At 49.4% G+C, this 25126-nt stretch overlaps 2 protein-coding genes across 9 annotated transcripts in view; one reads left to right on the top strand and one right to left on the bottom strand.

Moving 5' to 3' along the window:
* Window positions 1-2160: 2160 nt before the first annotated feature.
* Window positions 2161-8705, bottom strand: ANAPC16 (anaphase promoting complex subunit 16). 2 transcript variants are annotated; one of them, XM_085064394.1, is made up of 4 exons: window positions 8632-8705; window positions 6675-6832; window positions 4631-4705; window positions 2161-2907 (listed from the first exon to the last, which is right to left on the bottom strand). In XM_085064394.1, the coding sequence occupies exons 1-4, from the start codon at window positions 8688-8690 to the stop codon at window positions 2792-2794; spliced, it is 408 nt and encodes a 135-aa protein (XP_084920520.1). In that variant the 5' UTR covers window positions 8691-8705; the 3' UTR covers window positions 2161-2791. The 2 variants fall into 2 exon arrangements, with proteins under 2 accessions (XP_084920520.1, XP_084920519.1); XM_085064393.1 differs by having other exon boundaries at window positions 8570-8689.
* Window positions 8448-25126, top strand: part of ASCC1 (activating signal cointegrator 1 complex subunit 1) — a 35394-nt gene continuing 18715 nt past the window's right edge. The window contains exons 1-8 of one of the 7 annotated variants that reach the window (XM_085064385.1): window positions 8550-8654; window positions 9178-9231; window positions 10069-10193; window positions 11344-11443; window positions 12317-12414; window positions 13683-13861; window positions 19900-20036; window positions 22183-22302. In XM_085064385.1, the coding sequence (XP_084920511.1) occupies window positions 10085-10193; window positions 11344-11443; window positions 12317-12414; window positions 13683-13861; window positions 19900-20036; window positions 22183-22302 (743 nt within the window). In that variant the 5' untranslated portion in view covers window positions 8550-8654; window positions 9178-9231; window positions 10069-10084. Of the gene's footprint in view, window positions 8502-8544; window positions 8655-8798; window positions 9232-10068; window positions 10194-11343; window positions 11444-12316; window positions 12415-13682; window positions 13862-19899; window positions 20037-22182; window positions 22303-25126 lie in introns of those variants that run through there. The other 6 variants (XM_085064387.1, XM_085064391.1, XM_085064389.1 and 3 more) reach the window with 6 other exon arrangements.

The following is a 25126-nucleotide window of genomic DNA, read 5'->3' as shown; positions in this document are numbered from 1 at the left end:
TCGCAGGGTGTGGGCTGTGAAACTCATCTCCCCTTGGGTGCTTTTGGGGGAAAGATGGGAGCGGGTGTTTTTGGGGGTGCTGCCCCACACTGCTGCATCCTTGGTGTTGGGAGAGGCCCTCCCGGGCGGGCGGCTTGCCCAGGCAGCAAGGCGAGCGCGTGCCTTGGCGCCGTGGCCGGCGATGGGGCTGTGGCCAGCGGCGAGGAGAGCTGGGGAGGGGAGGTGTGAGCGGGGCTTGTGCCGGTACATAACGTTCTGCTGCGAGCACCCACAGGAAAACCAACCAGCAGCCCTGAACGAGGCTCTTTGTTCGCCTCTTTTTTTATTTTCCCTCCCCTCCCCGCATCAACTTTTTCTGGCAGCTGCCGGGCTCCCTTCCCCCTGCGCTCCGTGCCCAGCTGCAGCCTCTGAACAGCCCCCGAGACCCCCGGGGTGAGGGGGCAACGGGGCTTCCAAACCCGAGCAGGAACATCCATCGCCGGCACAGCCCCACTGATCTGCAAAGCAGGAAATAGGTTGGCTGGGGAATTTCCAGCTGCCAGGGAAAACCTGGGTTTGGAGGAGGGGGAGTGTGGAGGGGTTTTGCCCATACGGATCCCTCCAGTTCGCCCTGCATTACATAAAGTGTTTACCAAGCGGGAGGAGGGAACGGCCAACAACATGTTTTTGCATTCGTAGTACTGTACAGGGTGAACTTTTCACTTCCTCTCAATGGCTCTCACACATGTGTCTATTTTGGTGTTGGGCACACATACAAACACACCATGTACAGCACGGAGCTGGGGACGTTCCCTGCTCCTGCTCTGTCCCAGCGCAAGAAGCTGCTGGAAAACAAGGAATGGGAGGAGGGCGAGGGGGATAAATCTCAGCCCGACTGTTTTGTATCTGGACAGGGAGGTCTGGGCAATGCTTGGGGCATTGCATCCCGTGGGCAAAGCTGCAGGCTCCGAGGCCCTGGCGTCCCAGGAGGGCTGGCAGGGTGGAAAAGTTTACCAAGTTGAGCAGTGAAAAGGAAAAGCTCTTTCTGTGCCTGATTGTGCTGGGTCAGTGAGTAGGGGGGACAGGGTGTGAGCAAGAGAGTTTGGGGATCTGCTGCTCCATTTCCAAACCCCACAATGATAGAGGGTGAGCATTTTTGGCAGGTTTGGCCAAGGTACACTTGGATGGCTGGTGTAAGCAAGATTAAAAATAGATGCCACCAAACAAACAAAGAAGCGGAGGGTTGAAACGCTCCCTTCTTTCCCAAGCAAGCCCATCTGGGATGGAGCTTGAATCCCGCCTGCCGTCACGTTTGGAGCACTCCTGGCCGCGGAGCCGCTGACTGTGCAGGAGGCCCCCGCAGAGCGGGGCCTGGCAGCCCTCCAAGGCTGGGGAGGAGGCTTTCCGGGCTGGGGCCGGGGCCGGGGCGGCCAGCGTGGGACACATCTCAGCCGAGCCGCAGCCCTACGTGAGAACGCCCTGCGCCGCTCCGGGAGCCGCATGGTGAATTTCCATGGAGCTGGAACTGCTGCTTCACCTGCACACCGGGCAGTGTGGGGATTGCCCAAAGCTGACTCTGGCACTGGAACTAATTTATTAACAGCAACAGACACGGAAGGTAGCTGCGTACTTTCACCCCTTAGTTTTAGTTAATTGCTGGTGATCTAAAATGGGAATGTATTCCAGTTAATCGGTTTCAATCCAGATGTGGCTGGGCTGAAATAGTGAGTAAAAAATACAATCATCTCGTAAATAAGATGTTGAAAATGGAAAAATTAGGCATCTGGAGCAGTAAATCAAATAACTGCTTGCATACGGTGCTGCTCCTACCCCCTGCTGGCCAGCAGAGCCGTGGGGCGAAGGCTCTCATCCATGGAAAATCAACATGTTGAAATGGTTACACCAGAACATGGAAATCCAGTTCCCTCCAAGAACAGAAGTGAAGTACAACCGAAAAACAAGATGATTAAAATGGATGGTTTTAAACCAGAGTCTTCTCCTCTGGCAGACTTAAAGCAGGATAAAAATCTGATTTAAATCAAGCCACTTTTGAGCATGGTTTGGCTCCTCTCACACTGAACTTCAGTCTACCATTGGGACAGCCGAGCTGCATCTAAGCTTCACCAAACCTCCTTACCTCCCAAACAGCTGACTGTTTCCTTCATGAGACCAGATAAAGAGTTTCAAAGACAGAATTATTTTATTGTCACAGAGAAATCCAATGCAGAACAAAGAGTACAAAGTTTCAGGGTATTAAAGATGGAGCAGGGTCCTGCCAGCGCTACCAGAGAAACGGCGATGGAGAGAGAACAGCTTGGGCAATGCCTGAGGCACCACTGGAGGAGGTCACGTCACTTGGCCCCTCACCTGACCTCGGGAAAGTTCATGTCCATGCCCCAGAATGACAGCTGGGGCTGAGGAGTGTTTCTGGCATTTGCTCCAGAGGGTTTCCCTGCTCACCCAGCGCTCCGGCTGCGCTCCAGCGGGAGCCCAGGCTGTTACGGGGGTCACCCTCCCTGCAGCCACACTGTCCGTCTGCCCTGCTCTGTAAACAATACAGAGATTCTCCGAGGGCTGTACAGATGATCCTGCCTTCTAAGTTACAGAAACCAAGCCCTGCCAGCCTGTAATGACCTACAGAATCCCGTCATTTCTGTTTATTGGCAGCTTTATGGGGGATCCCCACTCTCAAAAATACCCAAAGCCCCATCCTGCCGATGCAGCTGTCAGCATCTGACGAATGGGGGGTGTTTTGAAGCCAGGCCAGGGAATGTTTTTCTTCTGCTCCCTGACAGCAGCAATCCAGACATGCTCAGCCCGAGGAGGGAGTGAATCCCAGGAGCTGCTCTATTGGCTTGTACCTCCACTCATCTGCCTCCAGCTCTTCCACCAGACCGGCAAGTTTTTCCATCCTTGCAACTTGTTGATCTGCGAGGAGTTCAAAGGTAACTGTGGTTTGCAATGGCAATGCAATTAAACCTTTCAATTAGATGCAAATTCCCAGCTGTCAGTGGGGAGCAGGGCAGAATAAAACCCATGGAGCCCATTTGAATCCAAACCCACTCTGTGCAAACAGCGAAGAGAAAGCAGGGACAGGCTTTTCTTCCCTAGTGTGTGTTTACCCACCCCTGCCCGTGCCATGTACATTCAAGTCCTAACAGGGAAACACAAGGCCCATTAGTGTATGGGGGTGAAAACAGGATGAAGCTCATTTCTTTGGCATAAATATTTATAGTGCAGAAGAACAGAGAAGTTCAGAGAGGGCTAGGTCAGCCCACGGTAGAGCTGGGTGCAACATGAGGAACTGTGCTTTTAATGAAGGTCCTTGAAGGAGGACCTGCATGAGTGTGGCAGAAAGGCTCTGCAACCAGAGCCTGCTAATGAGAGGAAGGTCCTGGGGGTCCCCCAGACAACATCTTCCCCTCAGGTTTATTTATAACCAGTTGTGTGATGGGCACACAGGGTCCATTCTCCGTTAAATGAGCTGCAGTGGTGCAGAGATGGGAATATCCCTTCTCCCAGCTCTGCTGGAAGTCGAACAATGCTGTAAGCTCACTGCAGCCTCTTGGAGAAACAGCCCAGGACTAGCAAGAGGCATAACATAAACTGTGTGTGATTTATGCTGACTGCAGCAGTGGGTGCTTTTAAGAGGGACTGTTCTCACTCCACCTTCTGCACCCTTTTGGGAACTGTCAAACAAACAAGCCAAAAAATGATGACCTCGATCTTTTTTTAAAGCCCTTCACCTTTCTTACAGGGAGAAAACAGGGAGGTGCTCCACAAACCAGTTCCAAAGGCTGGTGTCTGTCGGGGTGCCAGGCTGTGTAGCATTCCCTGGTAGCTACAGCCAGAGCAGAGCTGTGGAAACAATGGCTCTGAAGTTCAGCTTTGCTTTCTGGTGCAGAACTACAGGATCACGGCCTTGCAAGCTGCTGCACGCCCCCAGACAACCGGAGGAGGACAGGAAACCTCTCCAGTCTGAGACAACAGGTGGAAGTACCATTCTGGCTGACAAGAGGCAGGGACCAGAAAGGACATGACCCTCAAGCAGCAGACAGGATCTGCTGCTGGGCTCTATGAGAACCAAAGCCGTGATGCAGCCAAACCCATCAGTGGGTCACAGGCACCTGGGCGAGGGCAAAGAGCCCGGAAGGGAAGCAGAGGTTCAAACAGGACACCAGGCTGTTCCCTGAGGAAGCAGGGAATAGAGTCAGCCCTGTCACGCCACGCCACACCACGCCACGCCACGCGTGGCCGCCTCCTGAGCCTCTGGAAGCCTCACTTGACCCTGCCAGAGCCACACGGGCTCAGCGGGAAACAAAGGTGGAATGGAGCGTCCCTTTGCCCCAGGCCAGAGAGACAGTCAGCGCTGGGCCAAGATCAGAGCGTGGGCGTTTCCTGCCCAGAACCTCCTCCTCCAGCCTCACCTCGCACTGCCACACAGCCATTGAAAAACAAGCTTCGGAAGGCACAGCCTGTTCCCACCCAGCCTCTGCAGGCTCCCGGCACTTTGCATAGGGCTTGCAAAAGGACTCAGTGGTGGCCTGACTTAGCGTTCACTCTGCTTTCTTGTGGTTGGCACCCGAGAGCAGGTCAGGCTTTGTCCCTGCCGCCTTCTCCGAGCGACGCGCAGCCGGCGCTTGCTGCTTACCGTGCTTCACTTGCTTTAATGTCGATGCAACCTGAAAGCTGAACACAGACTCGCAGAGGAACCTCTCGGAGCCATCTGTAAACAGAAATAGCAGCTGGTTGAACCCCAGAGTTTAAGGCTGAGCAGCCTTCAGTGCCCCTGACCTCCTGTTTGATGTTTGAGGTGTGGGTTCCCCCTTCTCTCATTCCATCACTTTTCCCTGTGCTGAGCACAGCCCCTGTGACTCTGCACAGGGCTTTGGCTGGCTCCTGGTGCTACCTGGGAAGACATCCTGGCTGGAATTCTGTTACATCCCCTCTGACAAGCAATTGTAGTCCATTTTAAATAGAAGGTAAGCTGAGGAGAAGCCAGGTAATGTTATGGCAGTCTGTGATTCCCTCAGGGCTCAGACGCTTCTGTCCTTAGAATCATTTCAGATTTCCCACGGGCTCAGACCATAACCCTACATAAAGAATTTCAAATAATGTGTATCTTGCCATTCAAGTCAGTAATTGATCACACTAGTGACTCAGAAATAGAGCAATCTGGAAAACATAGCTAATTGTATGCCAAGCACTGACATAGTTTATACTGCTTCCTTCTAAAAAAACTCAAAATACCTAAGAGTTTATTTAGAAACAAGCAAGATAGTTAAAATAGAAATAACAATCAGTCAGTCTTGAGATTTTTGAAGAGGAAACTGCAGCTCCTTCACTGGTACCCGTCTGATGAAAGAATGGGTGTATCACCTTTTGTGTCAGAAATTAAAAAGTCAGCCTAGAGCTTCCTGCAAGAGGGACAGTGTTTGATTGTTGCTGCCACCCAGAGCTGAACTGCTGTGTTCCTGGTAAAGAGGTCAGCCCAAAGCACAATCCACTTAAAGCTCTTGTGCCATAACAATGTGAAGAGCAGTTTCAAAGACAGAACTCTGTAAAAATCTAATCCAAAGCTGAACACCAGGGAAGAGCTGGAATTTCAATGTGCTCAGAGCTTCCTCTCATAAGCACTGTCCCAAATATATCCTGGAGATATCAGGAAGAATTTTTTTATAGAAAGGTTTGTTAAACACTGGAAGGGGCTGCCTGGGGAGGTGGTGGAGTCACTGTCCCTGGAGATGTCCAAGGAACAACTGGACATGGCACTCAGTTCTCTGGGCTGGGTGACAAGGTGGGGATCAGTCAGAGGTTGAACTCGATAGTCTTAGAGGCCTTTTCCAACCTAAATGTTGGATTCTGTCCTCCAACTCCCTGTCTGTCCTGCTGAGTGGCTCTCAGGAGGAACAGCTGCCTGTCTATTTGGTAACATGAAGTGCTTCATTACTTTAATTTGTTTTGAGGGCTCGTTAAGTTCTGTGAGCAAACCTTTAGTCATAATTACTTCAATAGCCTGGCATATGGGCTCTAATGTGTAATAAAAACAGCCCTTCAACAGCCCAGCCGTCAGTTCCCAGCTGCCCTGTGCTGCCAGAGGGACACTCCAGCCTCAGTCCCTTGATCCCAACGGATGTAGGGCTCTTGCTGGGCCACAGTGTGGCACGGTGACAAGGGAAGTTCAAGGGGAGCAGAGAGAGACAGACAGACCCTGGTTTAACCCTGTCACCTGGAGGACCTGCCCTTCCTCCCTCACCCAGAGCTGTGCCTGGCTTCCACTTCCGCAATACCCGACGAAGCTGGTGACAGGGCTCAGGCATCCAGATGCAAGCTGGCAGGGAGATAAGCTGCCTCCTGGACTAACCCAAACCAAGAAAATTACTGCTTCTGACAAGAAAAATATTCCTGTCTCAGCTATCTTCACAGTAATCCCTGCCTCACATCAAAGGATTAGCTAACAATGAGCAATTAACACCGTCATGTTCCCTTTCAGGTATATGCTTCCTGGTCTGAAGTGTAGTCATGGAGCTAAAAAGCTGGTGACTGCCAGAAAAATCACTTCCTCATGAACAACTGGTGGGAAAGCAGGGACCAACTGAGCCCTGGCGCTTCCTTTCTACCTCCAGCTTTTGCCAGAGGGGTGCCAAGTTCAGCAACTTGGAGGAGGAACAGGGAAGAAGGGCAGGAGCAATCACCTTCCAGCATTTCCCCAGCTCCTTTGGGATAAGTGAAGAGGGCTTTCCGGGGTGGCGCCAGGTCCGAAACGCTGAACCCCGACCCTGTCACGGAGCTGCCGCTGACTCCGCCGGCCGAGGAGGACGAGGAGGAGGCTGCCATTGCACCCTGGCCCAGCCTGGGAGGACAAAGAGCAGAGCCTGAGTTAGGAAGACATCTCGGAGTTCCCCGGGGCGCAGAGCCAGCGGCCGCAAGTCTCAGAGGATGGATGGAGGCGGTGAGGGGCAGGAAGAAGCTGCCTCTGCTGCCACAGAGCGTCCAGGCTGCTCTGTGTGTGTGGGAGAGCTGCCTGCACCCACTGTGGGCACGGGAACAGAGCTGTCACATCCAGAAACTGAAGGTAACCCCAGCTCCAACCCCTCGGAATTCTCCTAGGAATTCATCCAGAGCGTGCACAAAAATAACGAGGTACAGGTTGCTGGCCTGAATTCCCTGGCCTTTAGCTGCCCTGGCACTTATCCTGCTCCCCAGGGTCACAAAAGGCGGGGTTTCTTTCCTTTTTTTGTCTTGTTTCCAGGAGCACAAACACAGAAATCCTGCTGCCTCATAAAACCTGGAAGGCTGCAGGACTGCCAGTTCCAGCGCCGCATCCTGCACAGAGCCACGCCGTGCCTAACTTGCATCAGCTGCTTTCTGCATCACTCCAGATGTGCTTTTGCCTTTAAAACAGTGCATTTGACCTAAACTGGCAATGCCTGAGGATTCATCTGCCTGTGCAGCACAGTTCCAGCCACCTCAGTCTTGTTTTTAAGAGGTACTGGGTGTATGTTTGTCACAGGACTTAAAACTTGTCATGCACCTCTCTGATAGTAAAAACAGTGTTACTTGGCACTTATCAGTGACAGCACTTGCTGCTCCTCCCAATACTTATAAGCACTTCCCAATTATCCTGTTCATTTAATTCAGTTCTGTTATCATATTTAGTACACTGCTGCAGGCTCTGTAAGGTACACAGACAGTATACAGACACAGCCCTTAGAAAGCGCTCAAGGATTTTGTGGAGAAAAATGGGATTTGAAGACCTAAAGGCTCATCTCATTCCACCCCCTGCCATGAGCAGGGACACCTTCCACTATCCCAGGCTGCTCCAAACCCTGTCCAGCCTGGCTTTGGTCACTTCCAGGGACGAGACAGCCACAGCTTCTCTGGAAAACCTGTACCAGGGGCTCACAGGGAACAAATTCTTTCCAATATCCCATCTAACCCTGCCCTCTGTCAGTGGGAAGCCATTCCCCTTGTCCTGTTCCTCCATCCCTTGTACATGAGTTTCTCCAAGAGTGCTCGAGACTGTTTCATTTACTGTAACACAGAACACAGCAGCCCACAGGAGGCTGGGGGCTTACAGGCCGTGAAGAAAAACGCCTGCATAAACCAAACTTTTATTTTTGCTATGCTACACCCAGCAACACCTCCCTCAGCAAACTCTCAGGCTCAGCTCCCTGCACAGAGGTGCGACGATGATTTGCGCTGAAACGACGCCAGCCGGGGCTCGCAGACCCGACAGATCCCTAAGTGTGGCTGCAGGGGGTTTATTTTAAACAAACAGAGGAGAGGCGGCGGCAGGTCAGGGCGATGCCTGGGCCTGTTAGAGGAACCTGCAGCCAACGCCTCAGGCACCTCAGCAGCCGCCATCTTGGGGGGGGCAGAGCCCGCGCTCCGCCCAGAGACCACGCCCCCGAAGACCACGCCCACCCACAGACCACGCCCACACGCTCATGGCCGCGCCCACACCCTGGCCGCGCCTTCTCCCCCGCCTCCCGCCCGTGGCCCCTCCGAGCCGCTCCCCGGTGAGTGCGGAGCCCACGCGCCGCCGCCGCCTCCGCCCTCCCCGCGCGCTCATTCCATCGCCCTTCACCTGCCGGGCCGCCGCCGCCTCCCGCCGCTCCCCGATCCCGTCCCGAACCCTTTCTTCTCCACCCGGGCTCCCGCGCGGCGGCTCGGTACGGGCGGCGCGCGTGGCCGCGCTCGCGGTGCATGACGGGGCGGGCGCGCGCCACTTCCGGCGGGACGCGTGAGGGGAGCGGGGCGGGGGCGAGCCGGAGCGAAATGGCGGCGGGGACGGGACGGTGTCGTTGCTCCCGCCGCCTTCCCGCAGGGCTGTGAGCGTCAAGCTGAGCCGTTCTGTTGCTTCGCTGCCCCCGGCGCCCCGGGAGTTTGCGCGGTGCGGGCCCTGCCGGTGCCACTGTCGCCCTCCCCGGGGAGCTGCCCGCAGCCCCTCTGGATCCTGCCCTCCCGAGCCTCATCCTGCCCTCCCGAGCCTCATCCTGCCCTCCCGAGCCTCATCCTGCCCCGAGGCTGCAGCCCCAGCTGTGTTGTGCCTCTCTCTGTTACTGCTCACTGTTCACAAGTCCTGTGTCATGAAATTGTGACACCAGTGTGTTAAAAACATAATCCTCCCCCAAAAAAGCCTGCGTGGAAACAAAAACCCTAGTGACTGATTTTTCATGGTTTATTTGTGCACAGCTTACCTCTGCACGTCTTCCTTTGAGCTACAGGAGTTACTACTTTTATTGAAGTGTAAGTTGGTTTTTTTTATTTCCGGTGTAAGTTCGGTGGTTGTGAGTCATTTCAGAAAGTGGGGCTTGAACTTAGGGGAGTATTACCCTTCTCAACCTGCTGTCACTCTGTAATAAATTACATGTAAGATGCTAGTTGCTTCAAGGGCAAGCTCTTAATTTTTTCCTGTTCTGTTGCAGTGGACAGGTAAACCTTCTGACAAAGGTGATTTTTGTGAGTGGAAATTATATTTTCTGAGTCACAGATTTGTTTTAAAACCATAGATGTTCTTCATTGTAAAAACTTTTAACTCGGTGCCAACTAAAGCCCAAAGAAATTACAAAATGTCACGTTGACTGAGGCTGCAGTGAGTTTTAGCTGAAACCTATGATGTTTAGAGAGAGCTACATAAATAAAGCCCTGCTTTAATTTTCTGGTTTCTCCCGATTGTGCTTTATGAGCTGACAAGGAGTGTACTTGTAAGTTCTCATAAAATGACTCTTTGATTGAGACACGTAAGGTTTGAGGGGGTGTTGCCTTTCTGAAGACTCTACATCAAGGAGCTTTTAGCTTGAGGGGAGGTTTAGGTTGGATGTTGGCAAGAAATTGTTCCCTGTAAGGGTGCTGAAGCCCTGGCACAGGGTGCCCAGAGAGGCTGTGGCTGCCCCTGGATCCCTGGCAGTGTCCAAGGCCAGGCTGGATGGGACTTGGAGCAGCCTGGGACAGTGGAAGGTGTCCCTGCCCATGGCAGGGGGTAGAACAAGCTGAGCTTAAAGGTCTCTTCTAGCCCAATCCACAAGGAAACAGCAACATTTAGTTTTCCTGGGCTTGAGTTAGTAAAGCTGTCTGTTATGTCAGCAGGAGGAGCAGCAGGATGGATGTGCTGAGGCCTCCCCTGATCAGGATTGGGGGGCGAGTATACCGGAAAAATCTCATCCAAGAGCAGGCCTTCCCCCACGAGGAGGAGGAGGACTTCTATGCAGGTAAGGAGTGATGCTCAAGAGGTGAAAGCATCAACATTGGGGACCTAGGGAGCTCTCAGTGTCATTTCTGATATTTTCATGAGCCCAAAGACCTGCCCATATGGTGGATTGAGGTGTTTAAGAGGGAGAAAAACACTTTGTGTTGGTCTCTGATGATCCTGCTGCCCAGAGTGGAAGCAATCCCAGTTATCCTGAGTGGGTTGGCTGACTGTGCTGCTGACTGGTAAATTTGCTTGCTGGCTGTGGAAGATCTCTGGGGAAAGGGAAAAGCAAATTAGCTCTGCAGATCTGTTTTTCACGGGTTTCTGAAGTGTCTTTCTTTTCTGTAGTGTGATTATTTGCAGATACAGCACTGTTAGAAGCTGCTTGCTAAAGACCCTCTGTCCTTGCAATGTTCGTGCCTTTAAAATCTGGCCTCCTACTGTGCAGTTTTTGGAAGGTGTTACTTATTTGGGGGCAAAATTCTGCTTGTCCTGGTGTATTTTACTTTGTCTTTCTGTCTGTATTGTCTGTTGTTGTGGGCACAGAAAAGCTCCAGTGTTACTTTTCAAATAGGAAAGATTGTGGCAGTTGTGTCCTTTTTGTCCTCCCACCTTGCCTTTCGGTGGATTGCACAAAGCTTTAACAAGGTGCTTTCCATCCAAATTCATCCCTGTTTGTGTTGGAAAGGAGATAGGAAGCATGGCTTCTTTCTGGATGTTCTGTTTGATCCAAGCACGACTGAATGGCCCATGGATGAAAGGTGCATCTATTCCTCTGAGGCTTTTTCTAAATCACTGGCCTGAACCCTTGAACCAAAATTATCCTCACCTTTTATCTGTGTTCTTCTGTGACCTTAAATTTCCAAACTGGCTGCCAGAAGAGACCATTCCCACTGTGTGGGAATTGCACAAACTCCAGCTGAGAAAAAACCTGGGCTGTAACTACCTGTTTCCTGTGCCTCCCAGCCAGCCGGATTTAGAAGCAGTCATTATGTGTTCCGGAGCTGGTAGTAAGGTGATAAGTAAAAAGTAGTTATCCACAGCAGAGAGCAGCCTGCTCCTTCCTTCATTTAACCTTGGAAGAAGGCTGGGAAGAGACTGTTGTCTTACACAAAGCACTGCCAAACTTCAGAGAGGTTGTGCAGGGTCTGATGTGGTTCTCCTGGTAGGCCCCAGTGACTGCACGGATGAGCCCTGCGATGCCTTTGTGGTGGAGGAGACTGAGCGAGGCTTCCAGTGCCGCGTGGAGGTTCCCAGCCCCTTATACAAGTGAGCCTGTGTGCCTTGGTTTATTTGATTTGCCGCCAGCTGGGGAAGAAGTTGAGCACAGAATATTTATTTTTTGAGGTTGGGGTGAGTGCTGGATCTCTGTAATGTGTTCCATGCTCTGGGTTTGAGCGTTCGGGAAGGGAAAATTGGCAGTGCCTTTCTAGTGCAGTTGGGCCTCACTTGACTCCTCGCCGTCCTTGTGGCAGGGACAGCAGGTGGTGCTTGCTGGCTGGCAGGAGAGTCTTTGAGCATCTCTTCCCTTGAACATAAAAGCATCAGGGAGGGTGGGAGAAGGAAGGGGAGGAAGAACTGGAGCGAGCAGCCTGGCAGCGGGAGTTTGTAAAAGCTTTCAGAGAAAGCACACACGACTGGAATTGGCTATTGACTCCAGTCCTTCTTTACTGGGAAACCTGTGGTGTTCAAAGCTCTATCTAGTTACTTTTGACAGTTTTATTAGTTGAATAGTTTGCTGAAATATAGAGAAGGAAAGGTGGTCCACTGTGTGTTTGGATGCTGGCAAATGACTACCTTGAGCAAAGCACAAAGCAGCAAAAGAGGCCTTAGTTCTTCCTCAGCTGGGATAATGGGAAAGAGAGATAACCCAGCTGATGAATAAGCTGTGGCAGGATGTGCTGAGCAGAGCTGTCATGGACCTGCTGTCTTATTTTAACTTAAGCCACTTGTGAGCCACAGCTCGACATTGTCCCACAGCTGGACACATGTGGAGTCCTGGGAATCAACTCTGTGCCTGGATGTGGTCCTGCACATGGACATGTGTGTGTGCATTCCTCCAGCACAGAGGGTCCAGGACACATGTGATGGAGGGTGGTTCAGTGTCCCTGTGTGAGTGGCTCTTGCACTTTATGCTTGTAGGTACATCATTGGGAAGAAAGGGGAAACCAAGAAGAGGCTAGAGACAGAGACTCGAACCTCGATCATCATTCCCAAGCCTGGAGTGGAAGGAGAAATTGGTGAGTAGAACACACTTAAAATAGGTTTGCTTTTATCTGCTCTTGCACAAGCACAATATAAGCAGGGAGGGGTACAGGAGGTGTTTTCCCTTTAATTCCTACTTCTGACATGCATTGACTCACTTTTTGGCCCTGTGAAAATCACTTCACTTTTCTCCTGAATTTATTTTTATTGTCTATAAATCTGTATAAAGCAGTGTCAGTTGTTTTGTTGGTTTTTTTTTTTTTGGTGTTTTTTTTGTTTGTTTGTTTGTTTTGGTTTTTTTTAAGTCACTTCTGGGCCTTAAATGACTGGCTGGAGAACTTGGGTCCTGAATGTGTTATATTTTTTTTGTTTTGCTTTTAAAATAGTATTCCATCAATAAGAAACTGAAAAAAGCATTCAGAGAAATACATTGTTTATCTGTGTACAAAATAAGCATCAGCATGTGCTTTAATATGAGAAGTGTTTAGATGACATTCCTGACTTTCTGGAGCTGTCACTAGATCCCAACAGTGAGAGCAGGGCTTCTTGTACCATATGTTCTCTCTCATCACTTCCAGGGACTTAAAAAGAAAGGAGGCTTTGCTTGTCAGGGCTGACCTGTGTGGGTTTTGCCAGAGTGGGTATTTGGAGGGTTCCTTAGGACATGCTCCAGAGATTACTGGCACGGCATGCAGTGATATTTGTGACAGAGCTATGAGGAGGAAGTGCTGGGAGGATCCCACTGTGATGCTGCACAGGAACGTGGTGGTGCTTCTCAAGGAGTGGGTCTTGACTTCTTCCTGAGAACTGTGAAGGACTATTAGAAAGGTTGAAAGATGTTGAAAACATGTAATAATAGGAAGCCATGAAAATTTTGCTCCTTGCTGTTCTTTCCTTTCAAGCTCAAGTGTTCTCTGTTTGGTGCCTTGGAGTGCATGCACAAATGACACGGACCATCTTGATCCTTGATAGATTTCCTTGGCTTTTTCACTCTGATTGCCTATACAAAAACTTGAAATAATGCTCTGCAGATCTGAAGGGCCACTGAATTGATGGACTCTCAGTTACTGTTTTTTAGGCCCTCAGAGCTGACTGACTGGACAGCAGAGGGATGCTTTTGACAGCATCATCCTGTCTTTGCAGAAGAAAGCACAGCCATGTCAGACATTGAGTCAAGCAGGGAGTCTGGCAGGTTTTTCAGTGCACGGTTGGGAGTTTTGATTTCTACTGCTTCCTCAGGAGCCTGGGACTAAAACCAGAGAGCTTCAGGGAAGCAGACAGGTGTTGCTGTGTTTCCCTGCAGTGATCACAGGGCAGCAACGGGGTGGGGTCATCTCTGCCCGGACAAGAATCGATGTGCTCCTGGACAGCTTCCGTAAGAAGCAACCCTTCACACACTTCCTGTCCTTCGCTCTCAACCAGCCTGCCATCCAGGAGAGGTTCCTTCAGTTCAAGGAGGAGGTGCTGGAGAAATGCTCAAAGGTAGGGATCCACATGAGGATTAGAATGCAGAGTGCTGTTTCATTTACTGAGAGAACTCTTTGGCATTTTCCTTGAAGGCCTTATTCCATTCTGTTTCCTAGGAATGCATTTTTAACAGGTCTTTTACTTAAGTTGGTGGATCTGCTGTGAATTTGTTGAGTGCTGTTGTGAAATCCTCTGAAAGGTGGAATGGCTTACTTAGTAAATTGTTAGTAAAATATTTTGTTCTCCTTAGAGATTTTTGTAGATGGGAGGATATCTAAGTTTCCAAAGGGGGTTGGGGATTTTGTTCTTAATAGGCAAGTCGCTAAATAATGTAGCAGACCTATCTACATTTTATATGATTTTTACATAACCATGAAACCAGGTAGGAATTCACAAATTTGCTGCTGCTTCTGTTTCACTTTTCTTTTGGCTCCTGACAGTAAAGGAAGATGGGTGTCATTGCTGGAGCTGAGCGAAAAATGACTTGGTAGCACATGCCATCCTGCAAATTTCATCACTTCCCTTCTTCCCCAGGAGACTTTGTGCTGACAGCACACCTACTTGCCTTCAGATCTTGTGTTGGGAGGATCAGGAAATAGTTAGGCATAGGGAAACGAGGAAGAAAATGAAGGGAAAGCTCTGCATTCCCTGGTTTATTTTGGTGTGCTTCTGGTCTGACAGAAGTGGTGCGTCAGTGCACAGGGTGGGCTGAGGAGAGGAAATGGTGTTATTAAATTGCCACTTCCTCTGAGTCTGCTGGAGGACATCTCTAGGCAAGAGAGAGGAGTTCTCTTCGTGGCTGCTGCAGGTTGCATTGCAGACACACTGCAGGGCTCTGTGGCCTGATACAGTTTGGTTTGCTTTCATGACCGTCACTTCTGCTGGTGCCTTGCTAAGAGGAAAATAAGATCGTGCAGATAGCACACCTTAAGAGGTTTAGTTTCCTATGTCTTCATGCCATGGGTGTGAATTATCTGATATCTGGGGAGATATGTGCTCTTGCTCAAGTTCCTATGGTCACTTGCATGTCAGTTGTTTCATGTCCAAGAACAGATCTGAGCTGACTTTGCAGTCTTGTCTTTCCTGGCAGTTGGGATTTAAGCCCCTGTTCTCCCAGCTGCTTATTTCCATGACATCTTAGGAGCTTTCTATTACCTGATGTTAAATACAACTGAAATTGGCCAACAGATCCGGGGATTATCCAGTGAGATGCCAGGAGAACCTTTCCCTTGGGCTAGGAGGATGGTCTTTCCCCATTAGCCAGCAGCACTGCCTTTATTAAAGCTCACCCTGATTAAAGGAATGCCCTGCAGGCAGGGGGATGGAAACATTAGCCTGGGAAGGTGTTGGCTGAATGGAGAGTACTGGACCTCAGGCTGGCATCAGTGATGGCCTGGCTCCCTCTGTTGGTTTCCAGTTCCAGTCCTTGTGTGGGACACACCAAAGGAACAGGCATAAAAGCAGCTCTTGGAGGAGCTGGTGACCTGCATGGCGTTCTGTAGGGGCTGCTCCTGCCATTGGCTCTGGATTAAGGCTGCTGCTTTCCATCTGCTGTTTCTCTTGCCCTGTATCCCCTTCTGTCTGGGCTTACGGCTGCTGCAGTCCTTTCACTTGGTCTTCCTCGAGATCTGGCCCTGCTCTGCCTCAAGTCTTGGCATCTTGGACTCTGTGTATTTGATCCTCCTCCTCCTCTAGCTGTCTGCTAGCAGGTCCCATGGATCTCTCTTGTCCCTCCCTATGGCACTGCCTGCTGCAGTAATCTGTGTCTATCCCATACCTCTTGCTGGGTTCTGGCTTCCAGGCTGCCTCATTGTTGGGTGAGTCCTTACAGTGTCACATTGCTAAGATGTGGTGCATTTTATCCATCTTTGCAGGTAATGCTGTTGTTTGTGCTCTGTTCCGGTGTTTCTAATCCTGCAGCACAACAGACTCACACAGGACCAGCCCTTCTCCCTGCAGAGCACTCATTTTTCCTGCCTCCTGGGTGGATTGCATCTCTGCAGCCCTCCACTGGCCCAGCCTCTGCTGGTGATCTTACTTGCTCTCCAAACCCCTCCCGATCTTGTCTGTCACATTGTTCGTCTCTTGCCCACTCTTAAATGTCAGTTTACATCTCTGGGGAGACAGGGGGTGTCTGCCATCCTCTTAGAAACATGTTCACAGACTTTGTGCTTTCCCCAAGTGTTGTCAGTCACATTCGGAAGGAGCTGCCTGGGAACATCTGCAGACCTTCGCATGCTCCTTGTCTCAGAAAACTGCAGCAATCTGGCCTTGGTCAGAGAAGTGCCGAGACCAGGCTGGTCATGTTCATCTTCTCTCCTCCTGCCTGACCTTGTGGCTGTCCTGCAATTTTTGTTCTGTGTCTGGACAGCTCTGAGTCCTGTAAGGGCCTGAAATGTTCCTGGCACTGCTTACATCAACTCTAGAGTTTCAATTTTCAGTCTGAAATGTAGAATTCAGTCAGTAACAGGTATTCAGGGGGTTGCATATGTGTAGCCTAGGAATATATAGTGTTTTATTTTCCTGTCCTTCCTTCTCCTGGTATTAGCGAAAGGGTTTCTAGATATATTTATTGCTTCCTGTTAGTTGGAGGAGTACATTGCAGCCCTGTGCGTCTCTCAATCATTCCTCCAGCCGGTAATGCCACTCTAATACCACTTTATCTCACAGCAGGGTCTGCTAGAAAGCATATCAGTAATGAAAAACAGTAATTCAAAACTCTGCCTCGCAGAGCAATAAGAGAGCTTATAGATTTGTCCAAAGCAATGGGATTTCTCGGAATACTTGACGAAATCTGAATAGGTTTCGGTGACAGAAGCGGAGCATTTCTCTTCCTGGTGCAAAACATCGCAGAACTGGGTAAACTCCAACCTTTGAATGAAGGCTAATAATGGTAAGGAAGGGAAAAGACCAGGCGTGTGCGTATGTGTGTGTGTGTGTGTGTGTGAGGATTTCTTCTGGCCATTGAGCATTTGTGAGGAACTCTATTTCTCTCTGAAGCAGTTACCATGACAACCATTCATTTATATTTTATAGCATTATGTCAGTGGGTATGTGCTTTCTAAGTTTTTTTTGTGTGTGTCTTTAAAACCTTTTAGAAGATAAACCTTGTGCTGAAATACAGAACACTTCAGGTGCTGTTCATGCTGTACAGTCAGCGATGCCAAGCAAATGAAGCAGGGCTAAGGGGAGGCTCTTTTAGGTTAATTTAATATAAATACGGGGAGGTGGCTCACCTGGACAGGCTCATCACTGATGTGGTGCAGTGAGAGATCTGGACAACTGGATGACCTTGGAAGTCTCTTTGCACAATCATGTAGGTGTCAGAGTGAGGAGAACTGAGACGTCTGTCTGAGTATGCAGGTGGAAAAGAGGAGAGACTTTGCAGTAACATTGCTGTGAAAAATCACAGTTGGGTCTTTGAGAGCTGTGCAAACGCAGCATTTGCAGGCTGAACAGGCTGCAGATGTAGCAAGGAAAAGAAACATGATTGCTGCAATATATGGCAACCTGTAAATATCAAACATTGCTAATGAGGTATTATATCTCAGAGTGGAAGGGACAGAAAGTGGGAGGGTTTTCTGAGCCTATAGCTCTTCAGTCAGTCCTGTGCAAATGCTGTTTTCCTGGCTGGCTCCTTTGTTTGTGGATCAGTGTGGCAGAGGGCATATAGCTGGCATGCAGTATCCTGCTCTTAAGGAAAAAAAGCCCCGAAAAACATAAACCTGTCTGCTAACACTGGAAGCTCTTAACACAGTAGAGAGGAACACGGCCAGGGCAGAAGAGCTAAGGGGCTTGATCCTTTGCCTTGTCATGCAGAAGGGCTGAAGCGTGTTGTAATTTATGGTTTCTGTACTACAGGGTCTTAGATTTGGAGGAACAGCATACTTGGGCTTTGCAGAGTTGAAGACCCCAGATAAAACCCTTTTTGTGTTCCTTCTAAAGGAAAGCAGAGGTAGAAGCCTCTAGTATCAGGAGGGAGGAAAAATGACTGAGGGGAAGCGAGTTGGGTTTTTTTGACCATGACAGGGCAGTGTCAGGGAGAGGCATAAGCTAAAAAGGAGAGTCATCACATATAATTGGTGCATAAAGGGATTATTCTTCCTGCCTCTCAGTACATCCTTAAAGAGCCCAGGTTTGAACAGTGAATTTTTAGAGAGACAATAGAGCAGGTTCCCACGAGGCAACTGAGCCTTGACAATGTCATATCATGATCTGGGATTAAAATAAATGGGTTCCAGCCTTTTTGCATCCTGGAGAGCAGTATCCAGCCAGGAAGGGCTGCTGACACACCCACAGGAACGTGTGCTGTTCCAGGGAGAGCTACCTCTGACGCAGCATCTATTTTATGTGTGGGAGAAGTGGGATCTGCTGGCCTGTGAAAGAGTAGGGAGTGTAAGCAGGGTTTTTAGAAGCTGCCTGAAATACTAGGGAGTAAACCAGGAAGATTATCTAGGTCTTGGCCTGCTCGCTGTGCACTGCTCTTGCCTGCTAAACTCCCCAGCAGCGGTAGTGTGGCTCGTGGAGGGGATGTGCCATCGTTTGTCAGCTCTCAGCCCACACTCAGGTGTTGAAAACCTCAGGGGAAAATTCTGCTTTTGGGGCAGGGTCATGTTTACAGGACAAATCGTGCTGGGGCAGAAAATGAGGGCAGGGCTTTGGCTTTCTGACCTGCAAACGGCTTTGTTACTGTACCTCATCTGTGTACTCTCTGGGAGCGACATTGGCTGGCTGTCCATGGCACGGTTAAATCAAACTTTCTCCCAGTTTGTTACCCAGGGTGGTGTTTTGTGATGGGCAAAATATTCTCTGACTGTGGATATCACTGGACAAAAAAGGCTGACAGAGAAATCATGCCCTGTCATGCATGTGAACAGCAGGATGAATTAAAGGAAGCCACAAAGCTTTTACTGCAGGGAGGGGAAAGTGAGGAGAAGTGAGATGGGGCCATCTCTATTTTTTGCCAGGCTGTGGCAGCTGGAGCAAGGCCTCTGTTTTGCAGCCTGGCTTGTCTCTAGTGCAGCCCATAAGCTGTGCTGTAAAGAAGGGTCTGGATGTGGTCATTAGGCATGAAAACCGCTGAGTGAGATGTGGGGCATTAAACTCTTGATGGGCTGAGATACTGCGGCATTTAAACATCTGAAAGGTTTTATTTCAAACCGTGGAGCACAGTAGAAACTTCAAAGCTGTTGTTCTCAGCTGGTGCACTCTTTTCAGACAGAGAAAGGCTTCCATGGCCTGGCAGGTTGGCTTCTTCTGGAGTTAAAATTGGAGGTTATTTGATGTGCTGATGGGAAATGGCCACTAAGTGGAAATAATTGTTTTAATATGGGTGTGTTAATCATCCTTGAGGTATTTTTATAAGTATTCTAGAACAAAAGAGCATGTTTCTTAAAGCTGAATGTACCCATTGCTCCACCTGGGAACAGTTCCTCCCCAGCAACAACACACAGCTCTTCTTATAAAAGGAATTTAAACTTAATTCATCTTGGCAAACTAGGGTACATGGGAAGAAGAAAAATATAATTATCAGAGCTGGTATTAGCTGTGCTTGTGTTGTAAGGTGCAACTTGTGTTTAGACAGGATTTAGAGACCATTTAGAGCATGTCACTACAGCTGGTCCCAGCTTTCTTGCACAAGAAACAGACTTAAGTTTTAAATCTGAACTGGCTTGTGCTGAGTTCGTTGCTGGTAGCAGCTGCTGCCTTGATGGCTGCGGAAGTCTCCTCTCAGAAAAACTCTGTATGAGTGAGTTTTGCAGGTCCTGGGTCCCAAGTTACAGCCTGCTGAAATGGGCTTCCAGGATGCTGTTCAGCAGCTCTGATGGAAAAGCAGGCAAGAAGCTGTGGTAGGACTGCACCTCACCTGCCATGCTGAGCTTTCCTCACAGAGCCTGGGAAGTGTTCAATGTCAAGTCATTACCAACCTGACCAGAGATAAAAAGATTGGTGCCAGTGACTTAGTACCTGTTTTCTGTAGTATTTATCCCTGTGGTGGAGCAGGGTGTGTGTGGATGAGGTAAGACACTTATATTTGATGGATTGATTTGTAGGATCATGGGGTCAGCAGTAGCCTGTTCCAGAACCCTGCAAAGCTTCACCTGACTCTTGGGACGCTGGTGCTCCTGAATGAACAAGAGATCCAGAAAGCATGTGACCTCCTCCAGCGATGCAAAGAGGACTTTGTGGAGTAAGTGGTGGGAAAGGGATGTTTTCACCAAGGCCTTGAGTGGGGGGAAAGCATCACTCTGTCTTGACAAGGGACAGCAAAGAGAAAAGCAGCTCAGTAGTCTCTCTCAACTCTAGAAATTAGGGAAAAGGCTGAAGTGTTTCAAATGGCACAGTAGAAAAGGGTGAGCAGCCACAGAGAGACTTGCAACATCTATAGCTCAGCTCAAACCCTCAGCATTCCCTGAAAACCTGCTCTGCTCACTTCTCTTCCTCACGTGCATTCCCGTTCTTTGTGCATGAGCAGTTTTTGCCACTGTCTCCTGCCTGCTGCAGAGGGAGGGCTGAGCTCCCTTACCTTTGCACGCTGTCTGCAGTGGGCTCTGGCTCTGGCTCTCCCCTCCTCCCTCAGAGCAGATGCTGAGGTGTCCTTGAGATGCATTCCTGGACAAGGGAAGCTGTGTGCAGGGAAGCCAGCAGGAGCCTTGTGAGTAATCAGCCTGAAACAGTCCGTGCTGCTCCGGGAGCACGGCGTCTGAGCTGCCTGTTAACACCGAGCTGCAGATGTTGGGGCTTTAGCTGCAAATGTGGTCCAGTGACACCGTAATTAGCTTATCTCTGTTCAGCTTAGAAATTGAAGATGGCCTGAGGGAGTGTTTTATTTATTTATTTCTGCAAAGCCTTTACACACAGAGAACGGATCTTTCGTATTCATTTATTTGCTGCCTCGGTGCATGAAGAATTGGCCACGCTGTGCCAGCTAATATCTGTGGGAATTAATGCATGGCCAGAATTCATACCTCTGCTTTGAAAAGGATGGCTCCAGTTCAGCTGTTGAACAGAAATGCAAGTGTGTTTCCAGGGGAAGGCTCTGACTGCAATATTTGGAAAGTGCCAGCTTCCTCATAAGTGAATTGAACTGAGGCCGAGAAAATCATTGCTCCCTCTTTCCTTCAGTGAAGGGGGAATCAACACTTCAGGGTAACCTTTAGGTTATTTCCCCTGCCACGCCCAAATAAATATACTTGGAAAATTAATTTAGGCTCCCTTCCACCCACATAAACCTTCATTAGCTTTCATTTCCTTTTCTAAAGTGCAGGCAGTGGCCTGTGATGGTAACTGTGACCTTTTTGACCCTTTTTAGAATACATGACCTTTACTGCTGTTAGTGTGATGTCCATAATAGTGCATTTGTGCTGTTTTCTGCCCAGTAACTATACTGGGAAGGGAAATCACACTCTGCTTGTTTCACTTGGGAATCTTTGCTGAGAACCTCAAAAGCTGAACAGAAGTGAGCAAGGTCAGAGCAAAGTCACACTCACCTTGTTAACTCGTGTTTGTTACATCTGCCTCTCCAGACACTCCCTATTCTTTCCACAAGCCCTTGGTGTTAAACGAGGCATCATTTACTCACAGGGAGCGCTTGCTGTGGCGCCAGCCTCCCCAGGATGCTCTGCTGGGAAAGGCAAGGAGGCAGTGTGTTGGGAAACAGATACACTCCACAGAGCATTTGCAGGTGTGGGAGTGAATATTATATCCTGCATGAAGAGCTGGAACTGATTTTAAACCAGCTCTGTTTACTGGTGGATGTTGCACTCAGAGCTGTGTTCTGTATCGAGTACCTTTCCCAGCAAAAATCAGAGAGCTGGAGACTTCATGGTTGCTCTTCTTACAGGGAGGCAGGAGCCTCTCTGGAATGAGAACTTGTACCATTTACTTCTGGTGGGTTTTCTGACATGTAGGTGGAGATCTTCATGTTGAGGTGGCCTGTGAGCGCTGGCAAGTTGATTTAATGTGTATCTGAAACACTGAATGTATGAATTTAAATTATTTTACTACTTGGGGTGATAAGGCAATAGGGGCCATAGCCTTTTGAGTTTTGGGAATTATGGAGATTTTTTGAGTTTTGTTTTTTCAGTGCAAACAAGCTGAAAAATAAGGGAAAGAAAAGAACTCCTCAGTGGAGTTCACTGCCCCATATGGTCTGTATAACATTTAAGTCCCACTTAACCTCAAATTTATCTCTAGCTACAGCAAAAAAAAGTATCTAATATTATTCTGTTAGTAAACCCAAATACTTGGTGTGTGCATGAGGAGCACTATGTGTTGCATTTCAAGAGCAGGTGTGACGTTTTGCTTTTTAACATAAGGGATTTCTTGGGTTTTAGCCAAATTACTGGAGGCCAGCCCCTGACTGTGGAGGTAGCAGGAGTGGAGTACATGAATGATGACCCTGCCATGACAGATGTCCTTTACGCCAAAGTCCACATGAAGGATGGTTCAGACAGGTGAGTTTCCCATGCTCCTGTCTTTCATTGCTCCTCAGAGTGCCAGGGAAACCCTCTGGAGCTGGTGGGTGCTGCTGGCAGTCCTCAGGCCAGCAGTCAGGAAGATGAAGTCATCCCTGCTTCCTAAACCGGTTAAGGCAGTGATGTGTTTGCTCTTTAAATCAGTCACTGGTGGTGCAGCTGAAAGATGTCATTTGTTTCTGCAGCAGTCTGTCAGGTTGAATAATGGAGTCACGGCTCGCACGGGGATAAGATGGCCAAGGAGATACTCCTGAGATGACTTAGAAGGCAGCATGTTATGGCCTCTACTGTCTATTTCCCAACGTGCAATCCAGATTAATCTGGACAGCCTGGTGTATTTTGCAGCACTTAATTATTCTTAAAATCCAGTTAGCCCAGAAGGTCCTCAGTAGAGCATGACCTGATTACAGAGTTGGTTTGTGTGTCTGTAGGAGCCTGGAATAGGCGCTGGGTGTGAAATGTCTTTTGGAGCTGCTGCTGCGAAATCTTGAAGCCTGGGTGGTGTCAGCTCGAGTGTTTGTACTGTTCACCACCATGGCTGACGGCTTTAGCTCTACAGATGGCACTGCCCAGGACAGACTTCCTCTGTCTCATTTTTGATGAGTACATCACCAGTGGCAGCACCATCCTTTCTCTGTGGGTGGGGCTTGGAGCACCCTGGTCTGGTGGAAGGTGTGTCTGCCCATGGCAGGGTTTGGAACTAGATGATCTTTAACACCTCTTCTAACCCAAACCATTGTACATTTTATGATTATCGTAAGAGCTGTTGTACTCTGTGCTGCTGGTTGCCAGAAATAGGGAAGGGAAGTAGCCAAAAGGGCTCTACCTCCTGTCTCTGAGCCTCAGCCTTCTCTTTTCCTGACAGCACTGCCCTTTTGTTGTCTGTTCCCATTGCTAGAGGCCAGCAGGAGCTAGCAGAGGAGCATGGAGCAGTGCAGCTGGAGGAGGGAGGCTGTGAGCAGGGACTGGTTCAGGGAAGAAGGGATATGTTCTGGCATATCTTTTCCCTGAGGGCTGAGGAGACGGAGTTGGGGGGGCCCTGCTTAAAACCACACTTAGGAGGCTGTGTTGAAGTAAGAGATCGGAAGTGGGATAAGGAAATGAGTGGGAAAATGAAAAATGTAAGAACTGCTGGAAGGCAGTAGGAATTGAAGTCTTTTCCTTTTCTTGGCTCTTCCACTTTGAAGTCTGTCCTACCCTGAAAGAGGTGAGCTAAAAACAAATGGGGTGGGTGGAGAACCAGGGCAAGGCAGAGATCAGCCAGGAGACAGAGCATGGGGAGAAAGAGGGCAGAAGCACTCGGAAAGATGAGATGGAAACAGACACTGAATGACCCAAATGCCCTTCAGTGGGTTTGTTGTAGAGAGCATCTGAAATATCAGCTCTGGGAGCTGAGGTCTGGGCCTCTTCTGAGTCACTGCACTCTGCCTCTCTCTGAGGTGCAGTGCTTGCCAGCCTGGTTGCATCTGAGAATAAGTCTGTGGTCTGAGGAGCTGGGAGAGGAATCCTGTAGAGCATAAAGCAGGGCCTAAACTGACAGTGATGTCTGCCTGCCTCTGGGGACAGCTTGAATTGTTGGTACTTGCACTGTGCTCTGTTTCAGATGCCAGCTGTGTCCCTTGTGCTGAGAACCCACTTGGGCATAATGCTGGAGAAGGTGCTGATGTGTATCAGGGGTGGCAGAGCTGCTTTGGGCAGGGGAGAGAAGTGAGGGCTTCAAATCTACCTTGCCTTGAACCTGAAGACAACACTCCCCACCCACCATGTAAAAGGACTGATGTCTCTGTTGTCCTTCACAGACATCTGTTAGCTGTGGTTTTGACCAAACCCAGACCTTGTGCTTTGCATGGCACCTGGAGACTGCCAGGCTTCTCTTCCTCAACACCTGTTTTGCTTTTTGCATAGCAGCAGGTTCAGAGAGGGCCAAGTGATTTGAAGTTTTAATCCTTGGCCCAGGCTGGTCCTGCCCTCACCTGCAAATTAATTCATAGAATCATAGAATAGGCTGAGTTGGAAGAGACACATGAGGATCAAGTCCAGCTCCTGGTCATGCCCAGGGGAAACCACAACACCACTCTGTCCCTGAGAGTGTTGTCCCAAATGCTCCTGGAGCTCTGGCAGCCTTAGGGCCATGACCATTCCCTGGGGAGCCTGTTGCAGTGCCCAACCACCCTCTGGGTGAAGAACTTTCTCTTGATACCATTCATCTGGCACTTCTCCCCTTATATAGTTCCTTAGCTATTAGCAAGCATCCAGAAAAACATCTAGCTTTGCAGAGAGGGGAAAAAAAGGTATTTTTGGGTTGATGGAGTGCAGCTTTGGCTTCCTTTGAGATTCCAGCAGACACTGTGTTGGACTGTGTTTAGTGATTATAAAGAGGGGACAAATGGTGATCTCTCCAGAAAACCCTGCTTTGTTTTCTGGCCTGTGACACAGATAATTGCTGAACAGCTCCTTGAACCTCTTGCCTGCTGAAACCTGCTGTGCCTTGCTCAGGGAAATGGGAAAGCAGTTTCTGAGCTGCAAGGCCAATACTAGAGGAGAGTAGCAGCCATGTGGCTTCCTGTGCTGGATCAGACTGCTGCAGCCTGTGCTGGAGAGAGGTGTGTGCCTTCCTGTCTCATGCAAGATGTCCTGTTAGCTCTGTGTAGTTCCTGGCATGGCTGAGGGGTGGAGTTCCTTCCTGATCTTTGGATGATCTTGATCAGCTTAAGCTGTAAAGCAGGAGATTTGATTTATCCTGACTTAGCTTGCATAACTGCAGACAGAATTAGGGGTTGGCAAGCCCTTCTGCACATATAAT

This window comes from Lichenostomus cassidix, chromosome 6 (genome assembly GCF_008360975.1).
Source record: "Lichenostomus cassidix isolate B80296 chromosome 6, HeHo_3.0, whole genome shotgun sequence".
Lineage (NCBI taxonomy): Eukaryota > Metazoa > Chordata > Aves > Passeriformes > Meliphagidae > Lichenostomus > Lichenostomus cassidix.
The sequence above is the reverse complement of the archived record's forward strand: the minus strand, read 5'-3'. Positions and strand labels throughout refer to the sequence as shown.